The sequence below is a fragment of the Macrotis lagotis genome, chromosome 8 (genome assembly GCF_037893015.1).
Source record: "Macrotis lagotis isolate mMagLag1 chromosome 8, bilby.v1.9.chrom.fasta, whole genome shotgun sequence".
Lineage (NCBI taxonomy): Eukaryota > Metazoa > Chordata > Mammalia > Peramelemorphia > Peramelidae > Macrotis > Macrotis lagotis.
The window spans coordinates 83,037,591-83,058,924 of NC_133665.1; the positions used below are offsets into that span (position 1 = coordinate 83,037,591).

Genomic DNA, 21,334 nt, shown 5'->3' on the forward strand with positions numbered 1-21,334 from the left:
CTTTTCAGTACATGGAAAACCATAATTATTCTTCTTTCCAAATTTGGAATGACAAAGATAATAATAATGACTGAAAATGATCTTATTGGACTGAAATGGACTCCAGATCTTCCTTCCTTATTTCAATTCTCCTGTGAGAGTCTCACTAGGCATAAACAGAAGAAAAATGAATATAACTGGCAAATGCAGTCAATTAAATGCACATGCTCTTCGCTGAGTGTGCATAAGTCCAGACTTGGGATTCTTCAACAGTTTTCTTTTTAACTTGTCAATGTGCCCAATTCTATTTAATGCACTGGTTATCTGTGAAAATGAAAACTCTAACAGCTGGATGTTAAAGAAAAAGTATGAGCTTTTAGAGTTCTGTTTTGAGATGTAAGGAAAAAATTCAAAATGAAAGAAAATTATCATGACTAACTTCAAATCCATACTGTGGAAATCAAATACTGGATAATCCATTAATCACATTGTATTTTTATATCAAATGCTAGACCTATCTTTTACAAAAATGCTAAGTGAAATTTTGAGTCACTGAATTTATGGAAATGAAATTACAATGGTCAGCAAGAAGGTTCCATGGTACATGTGAACAGTGAAGTCTTATACAACTAGGGATTACTCCAAAAAAATTGGACAATTAATTCTATAAAAATACATCTTAATAAGGAATTTGATTCAAATGTCTCTTCTCCTTTTTTTTTCTTTTTCTTATTCCTTCACAAATCAAATGATGATGGTATGAACCTGGCTTTTTTTCAGCACTGTGCTCAGTAATATTTGTTTGTTGATTGATACTTAATTTGGATCTGGTTGGATGGAATATGTGGGCATTCTGTCAATCTTAACAATGGTCTTTGTACATTAAAGTGCAAGACTACCATTCAAACCTAAAGAAAAAGGGATGAGAGAAACAAGATTCTGAACCACCTTAACAGTTTTATTGAGACTACTGGAACACTCACTAGCTATTGTCTTTACTCTGTAAAATTTGTGTATTATTATTTATTAATGGTAGTTTCAATGGGAATGTTTGCTGCACTGTGAAATCAATGACATTTCTGACACTGGAAAGGTTTTGGGTTTAAAAAAAATTTTTTTTAAAGAAATAGCAGTTGTTAAATAGGTTTCTATTTTAGGTTTCTCTACAGGAATCCTGAAAACCATCACCCTGCACAGGAAGAAAATTCAAAGCAAAATACCATATAACACTTACTAAAGCCAAAAAGTGAAGGAGTACTTATTAAATGCAGGAAATAAAGGACAAGTAAGTTCTTGCAAATTAAAAATGTGGAATTCAGTCATTTCAATCCCTTTCAATATGAAACAAATCATTCACACTGGTCACGCAGACACTTCCCTCTACACTCAAATTATTCACTTGAAGATAAGCTCCCACCAAACTCTTTAGGGGTTTAACTAATTTACAGCACAGATACGGCACGTCTGTTGTAATAACAGGTAGGATGTATTGGGGTCGACCATTTATCAGAATTAGACTTCTTTTCTCAATTCGCAGTGAATTATGCTGCCTACACTGCTCCTCTCTCTCAGAGCTTGCCATCCCCTTACGGCCCCTAATGTGGCAGGCAAACAAAATTGACAGTCTCATCTTGTCAACAAGGGGTGATTCTCTTGAGAAGCCATTTAACTTTGCAGAGGAAGCAATGTATTAATGTGCCTGTCCCAGGAATGTTAATCATCTTCTAGCTTCCTCTAACTTTGACGTGAACGAAATCACCAAATTTGTTTACTAAATGAATCGTAATATGCTAATAAGAAAGCATGACATATACGGAAAAGCCAAACAGATGGTTTGTTTACTCCACTTTGCAACTTTATAAATGTTGTAACTCTGAAGATGTTAGTGAGAATTATTGGTTTGTTGGCAGAGGCGAACATGCCTTTTGCATACTAAATCTGGTGCTACAGTTAGAAACCAATTTGTCATTGCCGGGGAATGCATAAAAAATGTTAATGGTATGATGGTATTTAGGGAGGAAGGATGGTAGAATATGGCTGTGCTAGTTGCTCAGGTTAAGTATGGAATTGATATCCAACAGTAGTGTTTTCTACCTATCTTCTTTTGAGTTGCAGTTGATACTTTAGGACTTCTCGAGAGGACCGATTATTCAGTAGCTACATACCTGTTGCACGGTTATATGAGAGGCATGTTACATGGTGAATTGAAGTCTGTTCTAATAGTAAATGTGAAAGCACATGAGCAAGTTGTATGGGGATCTTTTTAGTTTGAGAAAAAAAGAAACTTGGGAAGCTGGCATACTTTGCAGACCTATTCAGGATGCATCAGTTACATGCTGTAGTCTTAACTTAGCCAGCTGCCCCAGATAACTAGATCAAATCCCTCAATCACTTCTCTTCTTTAATAATCTGACTTTTCGAAAGAGTTCATATGAAGATGCTTTCATTTCCTAGAGTTTACTACAATGTATTCTCTCATAGTAAACTAAAATTTATCTTCTTTTTTAAATGGGTTCTTCCCCTCAATGTGTGAGACAAAGATTACCAACTTTTTGGTGACATTCATAAAATTTGGAGGAACATTTTTATTTTATTTTTATTATTTTAATCTTTTAAAAATACTTCATATATGAATGATGCTCTTGTTAAGTAAATTGGATTATAGGACTATTAACATTTTGGGTTTATTTTCCTGAATAATCACTGTCATTCACCTATTTTCTCTACTATAATTTAATGAAGAAACAATGATCAAACATATATAAATTTTACTTTGTTGTTTTGACAGTCTAAATTATAGACAAGGTCTATATGAATTAAAAGAATTAATTGAAAAGTAATCACTTCAGTTGAAATTGTATCTATTTGCTAATAAATAGATTGTTTTTTAGAAACATTCAGATGATTATATTATTGGCTTTTCATTCATTTTAGGGGTTATCAGATAGGCATACTATAAGATGTAGGATTTTCCAAAGAAGGGATGCCCTTATCTCCCAATTTCTTGACCTTGCAACTGTTACCATCAAGCCACTATTACCACCTTCCCAACCCAAGGGTACTGTTAATCTTGTGAGATTTCTCCCCTATACTATCATGTTAGTGTTATTACTGCTGAACTTTTTCCTCATCCACTGGAGAGAGCAAAGAAATTTTAAGTAAAGTCTGAGTTCAGTTTGCTGTCCAAGGATCATTTTGGAGTAAGAAACATTAGCAGTTGTCCCAGCCTGGCGCTTATATCTCATTTGAAACATCTACTTGTTCCTGACCAACAAAGAAAATTTCAATAAAGTACTTTTACCGGTTTAACAACAGTGAGCTCCTGGGATTGTCAAAGTGCTCAGGCTTTTCCAAGGAGAGAAGAAATCAGCAGCTCAAATATAATTAACCTTCCATTCTCAATGCAAACTGCCACGCACAGGAGCTCTGCAGTCTATTAGTGAAGTTATAATGGCCAACAGGCAGAGGCAAAATTGGTCAAAAAGTTGGCTGCTGCTGTCATATTTTTGGAATTATGATTAATGACACTAATAATGTGGATGATTACTGATATGTGTATCTCCAGCAGTTTATCATATTGCTCTGGCTGCCTACGTCCACAATAAACAGGATGCTATCATTTACCCTTTTATTGAGGCAATCCTTCTCTTGAAGGAGCATATTCTAATTACTTTGTAATGTTTTATGTCTTAAACATTTTGCAGCTCTGGACCTTGCCAACTGCTTCATGTCCACCATTGATTAATTACCGAATGTTTAATCAAAATTTAGAACCTAATGTAGTCATTTATGAGCACATTGCAGTGCCAAAGTAGTTAGGCTTGTATCCCAAGTTTGGAGAGTATTGGGTTCAAAATCAAATCCCAGCTCTGCAGAAAGATCCAAGATTTTCACCTTGGGTGCTAGGAATTTGCCAACACTACCTCTGCTGACAAATGGAAGGTAATCTAACTCAAAGATGCACAGCATCTTTATGTACTGACTCTCCTTTTGGATTTTTCTGTGAGTCTTGCATCCCTCCTTTTTTTCATCTTTCCCCAGCCAACAAAATGTTAGCATAGATGCCTTAGTGAGCAAGAAAGCCCTTGTGGACACCAGTCATGAGAGCAGAGTTTTGAAGTGGTTAAACAAGTGAAAAATAATTTGCTGGGACAAATACATAAGTTTTTTTTTTAATGTGGATTTTTATGGTACTGTCATACAACCATTCACCGTTGAAGTTAAGTGTTTTTTTAATACCATTACTGAACTGCTGAAATGGATGCTAATATAGCTTGGAGTGCTAATGTCAAGTCCTGGTAATAAAAAAGACAGACTGCTGAATGAAATAATTTCAAGTAAAAAATAGAACAAAAGTGCTCTCTCTCTCGCGCGCGCTCCACTTTTATTGAATTGGGACTGACTGAGCCAATTGCTTTAGAAGTCTGTAAAACACAATTACTAGTGAGCTGACTGACCCAGCATTGCCCCCTCTGTGACAGAACAGACTAAAAAGGCTGCAGAATTAGTGTTGCTCCCCTATCCTGGCTATCAAACCTGAGACACTTCCTATGGAGGAGCTGTTGTTCTCTTGGTCAAAATTGGTCTTTTCCTCATAAAATCTTGCTGTTCCTCAGCCATGAAAGGAGAGTAGCTTCACATATCACAATACTAAATCAAGGTGTGTCATGACCTTTGACTTGGCTACATTGCTTCTGTCTCTTGATTTCAGCTGTCAATTATAATATATAAACATAACATGCATGCATGAGTGTATATGTTTATACCCAAATGCATATGAAAATAAATGCTTTTATAGTATTACTTTTGGTTAGCTAACACTTTAAAATTTGGGGAGTTACAAAATTAAGGCTTTATTTTTATGTTCAACTGGAAGCAGTGGGCTTGGGTTATTATATAGGTGGAGTCAAGATTGGAGAGAAGAGAAATGGCTAAAATGGAAATGAGTAACATCTACCCCCTCCCCCACAATGGTTAATAAAAGAAGAAATAAGCTTCATAAAGTATTAGAATTAATATTACTAACACTAGGCATTACAGCTTTTTATCCAGAATTTACAGCCAACATTTTAATTTAAGTGGATTGCCGTGAGGGATGAAATCTAGGTGCTCTTTTAAAGTATAATTTTTATGCTAAATAATGGGAACAAAATTATCTTAGCAAAAAAAAAATTACCACTTTCTCTTGTATCTCCTCTCCTCTCCCTCCCTCCCTCCCTCCTTTCCCCTCCTCTTTTCTACCTCATATACACATTTTGGCATCTGAGTATCAAAGTTACTGAATCTCTTTTTTTTAATGACACTAATTTCTGGCAAATGCAGAACCCTTTTAATTTCTGCCCAGAGTCATTTATTTGAAGCTTTTTTTTTTTAGTCTTATGGCAAAAACATTATATAATTAAAAAAAATGTTTGCTTTGTTTTATTTCAGAAATATCTTTTTAGATCAACTTTCAAAATGAAATTTAAATAGGAGAAAAGAAAAAAATCCTTCAACAACCCCAGCACTTCTTCTTAGGATCAAAATAAGAATTAAAAGATCAGTAGTAACTAATCTCTTAAAGCTGGAGGTAGATGGGAAGTAAAATAGCCATTCACCTGAGAGATCAAATTATATTGGAATTCGTGTGTGCGTGTGTGTGAGCGTGTGTGATGGGTAATCTTCTAGTTTATTTCCTGGTTGAACACATTTTAAAAAGCCTATAAAGGAAATGACCTCTCAAAGGGAACAAGTCAAATGAAGGACTGTGTGTCAAAAGAGACTCATGAAAGGTATGTCAGAGGTTTTGAAAGTTCTGACAAAGCTCAAACAGCCCACCCAACACTACCAGGTAGCCAACATCAGACAGACCCTTACTACAATTCAATTCAGCAACCATTTAAAAGTGTCTCCAAAGAAGACACTGTGTTATGGGCTGAGGATATAAGAATAAAAATATATTTCTTTCCCTCAAAGTATTTGCACTGTGCCCTCAGTTGAATTCCCCAGGCTCCTACTGGATGTGTTTGAATTATACAGATCGCTTAGACAAAAATATTTTAGGGATTTTTTTTCTTTTTTTGGGTAGAAGGGAATTAGAAACAAAGTTGAATAGTTGTGTATATCCTGACACACTTGCATACTTGCAGTAATGTAGATGCAATTCACGGGTATTATACAACTAACATCAATAATTGTCCATACACATCTGACACTGTTCTCCTACCTTTAGGCAGGGATATGTAGTATAGGGTGATTGTCTACTATACTTTTTGTAGTGGAAGGATAATGGGGTTAGCATAGCCAAGTCAGCAGGTCAAAAGGATTGGAGGCTCACTTTAGTCTGATATAACAGTCCATAATATAAGGAGGAAGAATTTTCTTCATTGCTCTCCCTAACTACATATAAAGATCCAGACAGCCCAAGTTGCCAATGTAAAGCTTTTGTTGTTATGAAAAGCAATTGATGCAAGTGGTCCTATTGTGGAGCCAAAAAGCTTTTCAAAGGAAAGTATCACTCTGCATGTTAAGAAGTCATAAGGTCTGACAAGTGCAATTCATGGGGTCTTAGAAAACACAGCCCAGAGCACATAGATTGACTTTTGTACAGGTAAGCAAAGATATAGTGTCTTCAAAATGTTCTTTTTTTATTCTTGGGGTGAGAAAGAGAAACATCTCATATTTGGTGCCTAATTATATTAGGGCAAATAGTTCCCATGAAGTAGTGCTAAGTATTTTGTTTCTCAGAGCAATCTTTTGGTATAATCATGTGTAATTATTGAAAGGTAGTCTCTTAAAAAAAGTTATCTGTATAAGTTTCAAAACATAGTAGAAGATGAAAAATAGATGCTACTGAGCTGAAGAAAAAGTGGTAAACAGGAGGCAGGTAGCACAGTGTTCACACCTTCACCTCTGTTGTTAATGTATGCAGTGGCTCATCAAAGGTATCTCATGTTAATTTATTCAAGCACACCTGTATAGGGCTGAGAGTCAGGTAATCAGAGAAGCAAAAAAAGTATAGTCTCTGCTTTTTAGCTTCAGTTACCCAGAGGCCTACAGAGGAACAAATTTAGTTCTGGAAAGATCAGCAGGTTTTAATAAACCAAATACAGATGTCTTGCTCCATACAAATCAAGAAGTTTACATATTTAAATCTGGTCTGATTTAACTAGCAATCAAAAGCCAGGCTCATGCTTGGCATGAATACTTGTCTGATATTTATTTATCAATCACCCTGAGCAATATTATTTGGTCTAAGAGTAGTTAAATCACCTTTCTCATACCTTGAAGAATACATTTTTACTTTTCTGAGAAAAATGTAAGATGAACCTCTCAACAATTAATGGCTACTATCACTCAAGAAAAGCAACATTCATTAAAAAGACTATATGTTTCTCTACTTTTCAAAACAGAACCAGGATGGGAAATAGAGAAAAGAGAAAAACATTTCTTTCCTTGCAGATCAAACTGGTTCTTCGGCAACAGAATCCTTATGTTATTTTTTTAATTTTTAAGTTGCCAATCATCGTGATAAATATAAAATAGATTTTACTATATTATCTAATGATAAGAGATTTGCAGAAAAGATAGCAGTCTATCTTCTCCCCCAGCCCAACCAAAAAAAAATGAATGTAATTCATTGTGGTATTTTTGGTACAGATGATTCACTACCACTCAGCTATCATTTCATGGGAAGGTAAACCAAAGCCAGATGATAAGAAATTTAAAAGCAACAATGACAACAATAATACTGAACTAAACTAGACTAGTTTTATTATTATTATGGCCCCTTCAGGGAAATTTATCAGATTGTAAGTTCAGCCCAATTATTCCTAATTTTATTGTCCCCAGGTAATTTCCTGTATCTATATTTTGGGGTGCAGAGGACTGACATCTAGTAAAGGCCTTAAGAGGTAACAGCTATTCTCTTTCTCCTAAGCAGCAGAACAGCATTTCAGCAATGGAGATGACAGAAACAGAGAATCTAGTCTTTCCTAGTCATTTTTTTTTCTACGTAAAGATTTAGTCTTACCATAATGGGTTGTATACTAATTACCATTTTTACCCTGGTTATATGTCTTCAAAAGCTAGGTAGTTTTCTATGTGATTTTCAAAGGAGATTTCACAGACTTATGTGATAAATAGTTCACTCTAATTTCCAACAATTATAATTAAAAGTCAAGGAAGAAAAATTCTCTTTCCTTTTGTCACTGAATTTACATTTGTTCCCTCTTATCTAGTGAAGGATTGTTTGTAATTTTGTCCCCTCAGGAAAAATGTGCCTCTGCCCCTCTTCTCTCTCTCTCTCTCTCTCTCTCTCTCTCTCTCTCTCTCTCTCACACACACACACACACACACACACACACACACAGCCTTTCTTATTAAAATGAACTCCTCTTTCTAATACAGTTTCATAGATCCCATCTGTATAAAATTTAAAAAAACTAACTGCCATTCTTATGTGGCCTAGAGGTTTAGAAAGAGCTACTCTTTAAGTGACAGAGGGGTATTAGGTCTTTGCTAACTAATTATATACATTATTTTCTCAAAAAGGAAAAACATTTTGTCCCATCTCTTCATATCCATTTCTGTCTATAAATCGGGAATATTAATACCTCTCACATGATTATCTTAGAAGAATCCTTGAAAGACAAATTACTTTTGTGAGGTCCTTTGGGATCCTCAGAAGATAAGGTTATGAACATGAAAAGCAGGAAAAGTGCTATCATTAGGATTTTTGTTAGTTCTACTTCAGGCATCTTCTAGTCTGTGTTGCCTCCCTACTACAACCTCCCCACTCAAAATCTCCTCTAATGTTTACTTGCACAAGGAAGACATTGTAGAGTCAAGGATGGATGAACTGAATCTTCAGGGATTGAAAAGAAATGGGCCTAAGGAGAGTAGGATTAAAAGGAGAGAAGGTTTTCTGCTTGGGAAGGTCATTGGCTCAGAGGGATGATAAGAAAACTTGTCTTTTCTGGAAGCATAGGAAATTCTTAAAAGAAATCATAGCTACTGGTTCCCTAGAACTTCCTTGACTGATAAGCTAGAAGGGAAGGAGAAAGAAAGTCTTAGAGGTGAGAACTGTTGTCTTTAGGAGCCAGTCAAAAATGAACCAAGTTCTGTGTGTATAAAGCAAGAAGGAGATCAAACTAACCATCTCTCTGAATTAGAAGCAGGAAATAATAACTTGGAAATTAAATAAGAAAGTACTATCAATAGTTATTTTTGTCATTCAAGTTTCAAAGATAATGGACCCATGTGATGAATGGATAGAGCTGTTTTATTCCTCACTAGCATCATTCCTCATGAGTAGCTGCATAGAACTGCTGAGTCTCTGAACTTTATGTGGTTAGAAACATTAAAAATGAAAATCCAGTTTTCTGAAGAACCAAGAGTATTTCAAAAAGGCTTATGAAATAAATGCAAAATGGTCTTGTATCCTTGAGGAAAGAAAAACTAAACAAAACAAACCTTAATAATTTAGGCTTTGATGCAAATTGAAAAAATTGTTCAATCCTTTTTTTCAATCTTATTTTAAATAATCTTTAATAAACTTTATTTATATGTAATAAAGTATCTATAAAAAAGTTAATTCTGGGTGATGTTTCACACAAGTGACAAAATTTTTATAAAAAAATTCCAATGGAAAAATGGTTTCTCACTTTGTAGGAAATGGCACCAACCTAAAATATCCCAGTAGTATTAACTTATGTTCCCAACTGAGGTGAGTTATCTAAGAGTAAGCTCTTAAAATAACTGGTCAACCATTAATGTCTGATCTTTGAAGTAAACAAATAGACTTATTTATTACTAACAAACATTTAAGATCAATGAAATTGCAAAGGGGAACTTATCTGAGATATAAAAAAAGTATGTTTGCATGTGATTTCATAAAAGTAACATCCTAATCTTTAGGTGTGTGGCCTTTTTATCCCAGTGTCATTTATTCTAATGATATGTCTTAAAATGCTTTTTCGAAATCATGATAAAGATTCTCAAAAATAAGATTAAATTTTGACTAGTCTTCAAATATTTCACCTTTATCAATTTTATGCTGAATTTCATAATCACCTTTTTTACTAATAAATACTCAGCAACTTAGCTTCATTATTCCTAGTATGATATCTCAAACAGACATTTACCACTATAAAGCAATAAATAACATAAATCACAAATCTGAGATGTCATCTTGGATATTGCAGAGACAATCTCACTTATATTCAAGGTTTATGAGTCTTATCTAACATATATTGGGAATATAAAAAGCAACAGTTGAGGGAAATCTGCATAAGGGAGCATAACCAATGGAGTGTTGGAAGAAGGAAAATCTTTCAAAGACAAAAGTTAATCTCTTCATGCTCTATCCTGATAAAGAGCAACTAATGGAAAAGTTTTTGCTTTTCATGAGGCTGATTTTATTCCATTAAAATAGACACTATTTTACTTTTTTAGAATCCACCATTATGGATGTTGGGGGGGGGAACCTAATGGACTGAAAAGGTCTACCTGTCAGATGATCTTTTATTTTGTATTGTACTGTGAAGAAAATCTTAAGCCAACATATTGACCTGGACAAGCTTTAGGAAATGAGTGGCTATTTGGCAATCTGTTAACTGAGTCTAATTTCCTTCTTCTGTATCTATAGTTGTTATGTTTTTTTACCACATTGTAATATTTTGTTTTTTAAAAATGGGAAAATTCACAACTGATGAACCATATTTAACCTAATAACAAGAACCAACCACTGTGACTATAGTAGGAATACTGCATTATATAAACAATCTGTTCACCAGCTTATTTCCACAAGTGTGTTATAACTGTTTTACCCCAACATTGACCACCTTGACAAATTCCATTTATATTACATTTTCTTTAGGAATAAAAAAGAATATTGTATAAAAAGCCTAAGAGGTTTAGGACCAGCTGCTTCTGTTTAAACCCAACTGTTTCAGTATTGAAGCAACATAGCTACAGTGTGATGTCATTGGAAGGCTGGGCATAATATAGTCTAACTGATCCCAAAATTGCAAAGGGGTTTCCCCTCCCTTCTGTGCAGTTAATTAGCTGTGCACAAGAGATTCATAGAATCTTAAAGATCATGGAGTCTAACCTCTGATTTCACAGATGAGGAAACTTCAGCTCATCAAGTTAAGCGACTTATCTAAAACAACCATACAGCTAGTTAGTAGCAGAGGCTGGACTAGACTGCACATCTGCTGGTTTCTATTCCAGTATTATTTCTACTACTCCAGTACATGAAAGAAATTAATATTATTAAAAAAAAATACCTCCCCGAAATCCCTAGCCTAAAGATTTTTTATGTCCCATTTTCTCAAGTATTTTTACTAATTAAAAAAAAAATTTCAAGGACACAATGAATACTCATTTAAGGAATCATAACATTCTGGTTATACCTACGGAGATGCAGGGTGTCCCGATGTCCTGGACCTATGGTTCTTTCCATCCGTAAATTTCTGTTTCTATATTGGATAGATATGTGTGTATGAAGATAATATATTTATTTAATTAAAAAGCCACAGGGAAAAGCAATTATATATAAAACAGAAGCTGCGGCTTCTAAGTGAAGTTATATGGGAAGGGAAGGATGTTGTGTACGTGTGTAATTATACACACCTGGATGCATGGAAACACACATATACACAAAGCACACAAAATAATGGCGTGCATCACTGGGCAAAATGGCAAATGATTCTGCATGCTAGTGCACAACAAACACCAACTGCGACAATCCTTCATTATCATGGTTGCATGGTTGCCATTTGATCATCGCGGGCAATCTCTATAATGCTTCAAAAACACCTTAAGCTGGATTTTCTTACGTTAAGTCCAACATTACTGAACCACACAGCAGCAGCAGTCAATGGAGATTTACTGACCTGTCTCTGCTTCGCCGTGAGGGGAAGGCAGCATTACAGCCGGCCACTGTGCAGACATGCATCTCTTTTAAGTGAACGTTCCTGTAGTGTAGCTTGACGCTGTAGGAGCTTTTGAAACTCTTCTTGCACACATAACATATCTTGGGGTCTGGGCTAGAACACAAGTCACCTTCTGGGGAGAACTTTTGAGGGCTGCCATAGTTCAAAGATGATGTAAAACTGTCATGAAGGGCAGCCATACTAGCGCTGCCTCCATTATATAGTCCATATTGGCTCATGTAAAACATGTCATATGTGGGATCTGTAAACTCTTCCTTCACCTTAATTACATCCTGGTGAGAGGGCTCATTGTGATTTTCATCAGGTCTTTCATTATTCATCATGGCTTTTTCATTCCCTTCACTGTGCATGCGGTCATCGGCTTCCATAGATTCCTCGCACAACTTTGGCTCAGAAGACTCAGACTCATTTTCATAGTCCCTCTCATGTTCTTGGTCTTCTGAAGTCATGCTGTCTGCCCTTCTTATTTCTGTCCTGGAGATACACAGACTCCGACCATGCTTGGAGAAATCTTTCACAGACAACCCTGGACTCATCTCATCATGGGAATGGCAATGATTGTCATGGCTCATGTCATTGACCATAGCTCCGCTGTCATTGGGCTCATCATCTTCATCATCAAACTCATCAGCAGTATCGATAATTTCCTTTTCAATCTTAACAGGCATGCTTGACTTTCGAGGTTTCTTCTTGGGGGCCATGTCAGTACTGGGTTCATGAGAGGCCATCACCATCACTGAGACTGCAGGCTCAGAGGGAGGTGGGGGGTGCTGATCCATGGTACTACTAGCTGGTATGATGGGGCTGGTGGGAAGTGAGGTTGGAGGGCTCACCATTTCTCCAGGAGTGAGCAAGCTTCTATAAAATGGAGGAACAGGCTGGACAGTCTTTAACCCAGAAAACACCAATTGGCTAGGGAGAGGATTCTGTAAGACAGGGTCAAGTGGGGGAGTGGTAAAACCCATAGGAGGCCGGCCAGGGCTTGTGAGAGTGAGATTTGATTTAGCACTTGCTATGACGGGTGTGGCAGCTCCTGATGTAGCCCGGATTAAATCTTTGTCTCGGTTATTCCTTAGCATAGGCATGTGAAGGCGGGGATTAGGGTTTGCACTGTGACGATTGCGACTTCGCAGGGAGCTGAAGACCATATTGCAGCCTTCAATAGTACATCGGTGTTTGATTTTCAGGTGAACAGCATTATAATGAATTTTGAGAGTACCTTTATCATAGAAAGTTTTTCCACATGCGTTACAAAACACTCTTCCCTTCCTGGAGGCTGAGCCCATCCTTCTCATTCGGTGAATCCGGAAGGAACTTTTTGTGTGTTCAGGTTTGGCTAAATCGCTGATAGGGGCAGAAGTCTGAATGGGGGACACACAAGCTGGCTCTGTTTTGGGCTCCACATTGGTGATGCTAGTCAGAGCATTTCTATTGGGTGTTTGCTCGTTCTTATAAGGCGTAGGAGAAACTTCTGACTCGCTGCTCTCATTATATTCATTCTGGGTTGAAAGGCTGGGTTCTCGAAGCCTCAGTCCCGGCTGCTCCAGCAGCAAACCATTGGGGGGCAACCCAAGAAGTGGGGCTGAGACTGGATTTATGTACTGGAATGGAAGCAAGAATGCAAGGCTGTTGGGGATGTTTTCAAAATGATGAATGCTGGAAGGATTGCTGTTTTCCAGGTGAGCAAGGAGACTTGGACTCCTGGTACGGTTATTGCTTTCAATAAAAGTCCTTATATCAGAATCTGTCTTTGAAGATGGTACAGCAACGGCCTGCCCTTCTTTCTCCTGTATCGCCATCAGCTCTACAATGGATTTGGTTTCTCCAAACCGCAGAAACTGCTGAAGGGTAATAATCTCTTCTTCTCGGGACATGATGGCCCAGCGGTCTAGCACCTTGCCAGCAGCATCCTAGAGGCCACATCAAAGAAACAACAAAGACAAACACAAAAACTTATTGATTCTGCATAATTATTAAATTCAATTGAAGGTGCTCTGCTGTCTGCTCATGGAACAACGAGTGCAGAAAACAACATGCAAGCACTGTTAATTGAAGTCGACCCACAAAGCAAACTTTTCTGTCATGCAAATGTAGTAATTAGAGTCACAGTTAGAGAAACAGATTGAGTTTAATAATGTCAAGGCAAACAAAATTTAGACCACTGGGGCTCTGTGATCTAAAATGCCTTCAATACTGCTATTTTAACAACAGTGATCTATGTACTATGCAACTATTTAGCATACATTAGTATAAGACGTGAACTCTTGCTGCGCAACCCACAGTAAATGCAGAAAATGGTACCTTAATCCTTATTAAAGGGTGACACCATAGGTAGGAATTAAGTTCATCCCATGGAATCTATTCCTTAAATGTGAGCAGACATTATATTGGATTCAATGATATATAAAAAAAAAATTCTTTAAGTCCACAGAATTTGGAATGAAAAGGATGACTAAAATGTCACCAAAAAAAGAGAAATCCTTATTCACTAATCTGGATTGTGTGTGTGTGTGTGTGTGTGTGTGTGTGTGTGTGTGTGTGTGTGTATGTGTGTGTGTGTGCACAATATTTTAGTATCTTGTAATAAAAGGTAGCAGAAAACACAGTATGCAAAAATGAAAAAAAAGGTGAGAAAGGTGGCTGTATTGTTAGGAGAAATTGATTGAAATCTTGTGATTTAAAAACAAAAACATTCGACTTTAAAAAATATTGTGTTATCGATGACAGTTATAGATATTTAAAAAATAAACATGCACTAGGTTTTAGGAAGCATAAATGTGTAAAAATGTTGACTCTTAACATCCACTTTGGATAGCAAAGGGAAAGTCCACCGAGAATACACATCAGTAATCACCAGACTATCTGTTGTTAAATATACATTAAAAAGCATTTCACACTTTCATTTTGGCTGGTAACTATGAGATTTGCCTGAAGGTAGGACTTAAAAATTCTGCAGTGTAATGTCAGACAATCCATTTCAGGGCATATTGATAGAAATCCAGTCAAACACATGAATGACTCCATTGTTTTCTGGGGCACTATTTCTTCTCATCAGTAAAGGACACTTTCATCAACCCTGACCATAAGATTAGAATGCCAGTTTTCTGTCCTTTATTCTTTTGTTTCTGTGCCTTCAATCATGGTACCTTTGGAACTGACTCTTTCACACTTAGCTATTAATCCCCCCCCCCCCCTTTTAAGGCCCAACCTTACTTTGTTTATCCTGCTACCTGTTCACACAATTCCTGATGAATAATGCCTCTCCTCCTCACATAATACTTATTTATCATTCTCACTCTCCATCTTTATCATGGGTATTTAGGTCACTGTTTCCCCACTTCCTCATAAATGTAAGCTTTGTGAAGGCAGGATTTGTGGCATAGAATGCTAACTTTAGGAGCAGCTAGGTGGTGCAGTAGATAGAGCACCAGCCTTGGAGTCAGGAGTACTTGAGTTCAAATCCGACCTCAGACACTTAATAATTACCTAGTTGTGTGGCCTTGGGCAAGCCACTTAACCCCATTGCCTTGAAAAATCTTAAAAAAAAAAAGAATCATAACTTTAGAGTTGAATGGAATTTTAGTTCATTTAGTTCTACTTCCTTTTATACAAATGAGGAAATTGAGGCCCATTGGTCAAGGTCACATTAAGTAGTGATAAGGTTGGCATTTGAAACTCTGATTTTGAATTCAGAATTTTTTCTACTATACTACCCAAATTTCCTGTCTTATGTCTTTATACTTCCAATGTTTATTTTATAAAATATCTTCTTTATAAAAAGTAGGTGTATTAAAATGTTTGTTGAATGAAAAAACATTGAAAGAGATGTTCTTTGATGTCTTTGGGTTTGTGGCTACATGGCTTATGTTATAATAATGTTGTATTATGTAATATATAATAATAATGCTAACAATTTACATTAATTTTTATTAAGTTTTACCAGTTTTAATCATTAAAATTAGAATTAGAAGCTCTACAAGTATTGTTATCCCATTTTATAGAAAAATGAACTGAAACACAGGGAAAGTGAAACAATCATAGCATTGGATTTGGAATTTAAATTCCAGCTCTGCTCCTGTTCTAGTTATATATTTGTGAAAATGTTTCTTCTTTCTAGGACTCACTGTCTTCCTATATAATGAAAAAATTTGGAGGAACTAATCTTCAGTGTCTTTTCCAGCTCTGACATTCTATGATTCTAAAAATAGTGGAGATCTTGGTGAGACATGGTTTAAAGACTTCATTATGTTAAAAATTTGGTCTAAGCAAGTATGTTTGCAGAGTATCTATGTCCATTTATATAAAGAAATAGGTTTCTTTATTATCTTTGAGTGAAAAAGAAGGTGCCTATTTGGCTGAGCTTTCCAATCTTCCTACATCAGTCTATGAATCATTTAACGGTATGAAAATGATTTACATGATGTAATCCAGGCTTCAGGAATAAATCATTTCATATACTATTATAATCTCAATAGAAAGTCAGCATGATATAATAGTAAATATAATATAGAGTCTTAAAGTCTTGAAGACCTAGATGCGAATTCTACCTTCCAACACAGGCATGTTTTTTATATTTTTGACCCATCATTTCCTCATTTGTAAAATAGGAATGATTTCTAGCACCTACCTCACAGGACAGGTTGAGCACAGGTCAGATGAAATAATGCATATAAAGCATTTTGAAAATTTTAAAGTACTATATAAATGTAAGCTTTTCTGATCATATTAACATGTTATATATTATCAGTACTTCTTTCTATCTGGTTCAATTTTAAGCCATGTTTAAAAGGAAAATTCTAACAAAAGAATGTATATTTATCTGGGGCAGAATTTTTTTTTTTAGCTTTGAAGTCTGAAATGTTCTTTTTATAAAAAAAAATTAATCCATTATCTATTTGATATACTTTAACCATTTTAGTTAAATAACAAGTATAGGAATCTCTCTGACTACACGAATACCAGATTAAAAGTTCACAAAACATTCTTTAAGTTTCATGTAATCATATTGATTTTTATTTCTGACAATTTCTCACAGCCCATTTTTACCTCCCACAAACCATTCATAGTCCACTATCTATATTTTTCATGACAAACATTTCCAATTTGTTTATTTCTCTTCTCCCTAATGATCAATCCAAATATCAAGATAGTGAAAATGAATATATCAGAATGCTCACCCACAGTAGTGGCTTAACTTTAAGAACAATTGCTAATGGATTTTATAATTCTCTTAAAAATACAAACTCCAGGGGTGGCTAGGTGGCTCAGTGGATACAGCACTGGCCCTGGAGTCAGGAGTACCTGAGTTCAAATCCGGCCTCAGAGACTTAATAATTACCTAGCTGTGTGGCCTTGGGCAAGCCACTTAACCCCATTGCCTTGCAAAAAAAAAAATGTAAACTCCATTGGGTTATATGCTAGTTACCCATTTTAATTCCATGTGATACAAAATTATTGTTCCTAAGTTTACCTATTCCGCTTCCTTTTTGTTTGCAGCTAACACCAGGAACATATGAAAGCATACTGGTATGTTCCTATTCTCTCTAAGTACTAATGTATGCACCATCCCCCCCCATAATTTGTCTTTCAGGTTTTTATCTCTGAGCATGAATGCCTACGCAGTCACAGCTAATCCTCTTTGTCTTGTCTCTCTCCTGTTTTTTTTTTCCCTGACCCATAGGTTAGAAGGAGATGTATCTGGATGTGACCCCAAAGTTAGAATACATATCATCTAACTTCTGGGTCACATCAAAAACAAGTGATGGGCTCAGAATGATTATTTCAGATGATATGAACAGGAGCATTCCATCAACTTAATAGATTAGCCGGGAATACAAACAAAATTCACAGTAACATTTATGAGTCAGATAGGCTCAGTACTATGTGATGTGTCTGGTCGGGAATCTGGGGGAAATCTGTGAAAGGAAAAGAAGGCTGAGTTTTTATTTCTAGAGGGACTTCTGAGCCTGTATAATTTAAAAAAAAGTTATAATTAATTCTAAAACCCTTCAACCCTCTCTTTTCCATATTCTCCCACTCATCTATTTTAGTGATTGGGATAAGTCTATGTATATGAAGCAGACATTTCAACTCTGAACTTCCATTCTGGAATCAGGTCACTAATACTATTTTGGGGGGATGAAAAGCTTCTTCATTACTTTGAGTTAATTAATTTCTTTCCTTTTTTCGCTAGACTTTTTCTCTCTCTAATTTACTACTTGGCACAACTAAGAAAAAGTATATATGTGTGTGTGTGTGTATATATGTGTGCATGTGTGCTATAGTAGTAAAGGATTTTATTTTTATATCTATCTCGATAAATAGATAGATACACACGGAGATGAATTAAAAATGGTTCAAACAAACCAAAAAATGGCAGATTCTGGGAAATACTCAAAGAAAGTTTTTGAGCACTGTTTTGATAATTTCTGAGGAACTCTTGAAATTATGTGGGGAAAACAATTTGGCAGGCATATTTATATGAGAAAATTTACATTAAACATGTATCTCTTGCTGAAAAACTGACTTATAGAGGTGCAACATCACATATATGACATGCATTCAAGAAGTTTTGTAGAGGAAGTAGACAAAATTATACCATTCCCTGTTCTCATGAAACTGTTTTATGAAATTCTGTCTTTTGTAGCATTTCAGGGTAACGTTTCTAGGATGTCAGCTGAAACAACTACAGTATCTGTATGCACACTGAAAGTGTTCATTCATACCATGATTATAACAAGTGGTTTAAATTAAGGCTCTACCCATACACACAAAAAAATAAATAAAAATTAACATTTGTTTTTTGTAATGAAATCCCTACCTAATTTTCATGATTCAGGCACTTATATATTTTTCAAGATTTCTCAAGAGCATCAATTTACTTCTCAATAAAATGTTGAACTGCCACATACTCATTCTAAACCAGTCTGAGATAGTGGTATTCTAAGGGCAAAAAAAAGTCTTTTCTGGGTGTTGCACAAAGGGGAGATATGCCACCCCACAAACAAAGCAAGTTCATAGATTTTACTGATTAACATTTAGCCACACAAACATCTTCCTGGAGGATGGACATCCTCTATAAATGCTTTTCCCATCGACCTGAAGCTAACTTTGCTAAGGAAAGTGCTTGCAAACATCAGAGAGAGGTAGACACTAGCTTGCTGTGATTATATGGCAGCTGATGCTAAATTCAATATATCCAGCCTACAAAGAGCTGTGATTTAAAAGACTTTCTAACCTTACCCTCTTTTCCAAAAGAGGAATAAATACTAAAGAGGTTTATATTGTTCAGTGGAATGTTGGAGCATGCAGATAGATGCTGCATTAAATAATTTTCTGTCAAGAAATGGAAGCCTCCTGCATTTTGCATAGCTGACATGGTACCATTAAAAAATAGATTTAAGAAAACCTTCTATTTGTTTTCACCTGAGGACCATCATTCAAAAAAGGCTCCTCATTGCAAAAACACAGAGCCTTATACCAGAGAATAGAAACACTTTTCTTTTTCTTGGCTCCTTTCTACTGTACATTAACCCCATTATAAATCACTGTTATTATAGCATTCAAAATGCTTGACCTTGAAGAATGGTGCTATAATGAGGTGAAGCATATCATAATTACTTGTGAAAAAATGTACAAAGTCAAGGAATGTCTCTCCTTGGATGAGATGAAAACTTTTGAGGAATGCAACATATGAAAATGTTGGATAGCAGAAGAAGTAGTTACCATTTAATGATGACAAAAGACTTACCAGGTGCTCCAAAAGTTTACATTTCTTTAGCTTTTATATTAAAAATAATGCTTCCTTTTCACAGTCTATATTTGAAATTATTTTCTAGAAAAAATCTTTCTTAAAATATATGCATACACATATATAAAGCTATATAATATATATGTATTATATATATATGTATATATACATATATATCTGTTGCATACACATATACAGACACAGAGAGGCAATAATAAATTAAAAATAGATCCAAGAAAACACACACTACTCTACACCACCCCCACAATACTCTACACTTCTTCTGTAACTAAGATAATATCATTGGAATGCCAGGGCACTAGCTTTAAATGCTTCTTGTGATTTTTAAAACATATTGTTTGACTTTTGATAAAATATTCACTTTGTTATAGAATGCACTTGATTATGGACCTGATAAGAATATAAAATTCATAAAGTACTATCACTTTTCCCCTCAGTAACAGTCTGTATAGCATTTTTATTTTAAAAATTATGATTATGATAGATCACTGTGGGGTTACAACATATTTAATCATAGAAGTTCCAGCTAAGCTCCATTAAAGACCTGTCAGGATTTCCTCTCTATATCCAGGATTTTTTTTAAAGTGGTGTACATTTAAAATGACCATTCAATTTTTTTCCATGGACACAGGCTGGGAAATAAATAAATATAAGGTTATATGTTAACAAAAGAAAAAGAAAAATTATATATGTATACAAAATTTTTAAAAAAATTTTTTGACTTCATTTCCTTTGCCAAATTATCAACATTCTTCCCATATAACTTAAAGAAAAGTGTTAGAAAGGTCCCCCTATTTATATCTTAAGCTCTTTCCTAATCTGAGAAGGCTAGAGTTCTAGTCTCAGTTTGGCAACTGATTTTCTGTGTGACCCTGTATAAATTCTCTGGGCCTCAATTTTCTCACCTGCACAATGACTAAGTTAAACTATACACTTTTTTTCCTTTTTTAAAAAATTTATTTAAGGCAATGGGGTTAAGTGGCTTGCCCAAGGCCACATAGCTAGGCAATTATTAAGTGTCTGAGGCCAGATTTGAATTCAAGTACTCCTGACTCCAGGGCTGGTGCTCTATCCACGGCACCACCTAGCTGCCCCTAAACTATACACTCTTTAAGATTCCATCCATTTTTTAAAATTCTATGATATTATCAGTTTATATAGAGCAGGCAGATGTAAATTTAGAAGAATCATGGTTGAAATAAAAAAAGTTTAAATGATGTCAGCAAATCATTAAAAAAAATTTTTTTTAGCTTTCTGTCTGGGTATTGTGAAGCTTTACTCCTGAGATCATCTTAAACCTTATTAAAGATTTTCTATAGACTTCCACTGATTTTCTTGATTATGAGATAAATGTTTTCTTCCAAATATTTAATATTTAAATGATAAAATTATAAGATTAAATAAACATTAAGAAGAATACAACTTCAGTTAATACTGGACTTCATTTTACAAAACAGCATCATTGGACCTAGGTTTGAATTCTGGTTGTCCTCATTTTACTACTTCCATGACCTTGAACAAGTCACAAATGGCCCACTGAACCTCAGTTCCTCATCTGTAAAATATGAAGAATTGTTAAATAAATTGTGGAACATTAATATTATGGAATATAGAAATGTAGTTAAGAAAAACAAGTATGAAGAAA

General features: G+C 35.3%; 1 protein-coding gene across 8 annotated transcripts in view; it reads right to left on the reverse strand.

Annotated features, from left to right (window-relative positions):
* The window catches only part of BNC2 (basonuclin zinc finger protein 2), a 514,203-nt gene that overhangs the window by 15,789 nt on the left and 477,080 nt on the right, over positions 1 to 21,334 (reverse strand). For 6 of the 8 annotated variants that reach the window (XM_074197561.1, XM_074197559.1, XM_074197558.1 and 3 more), the window contains one exon: positions 11,859 to 13,828. In XM_074197561.1, the coding sequence (XP_074053662.1) occupies positions 11,859 to 13,792 (1,934 nt within the window). In that variant the 5' untranslated portion in view covers positions 13,793 to 13,828. Of the gene's footprint in view, positions 1 to 9,530; positions 11,442 to 11,858; positions 13,829 to 21,334 lie in introns of those variants that run through there. The other 2 variants (XM_074197562.1, XM_074197560.1) reach the window with 2 other exon arrangements.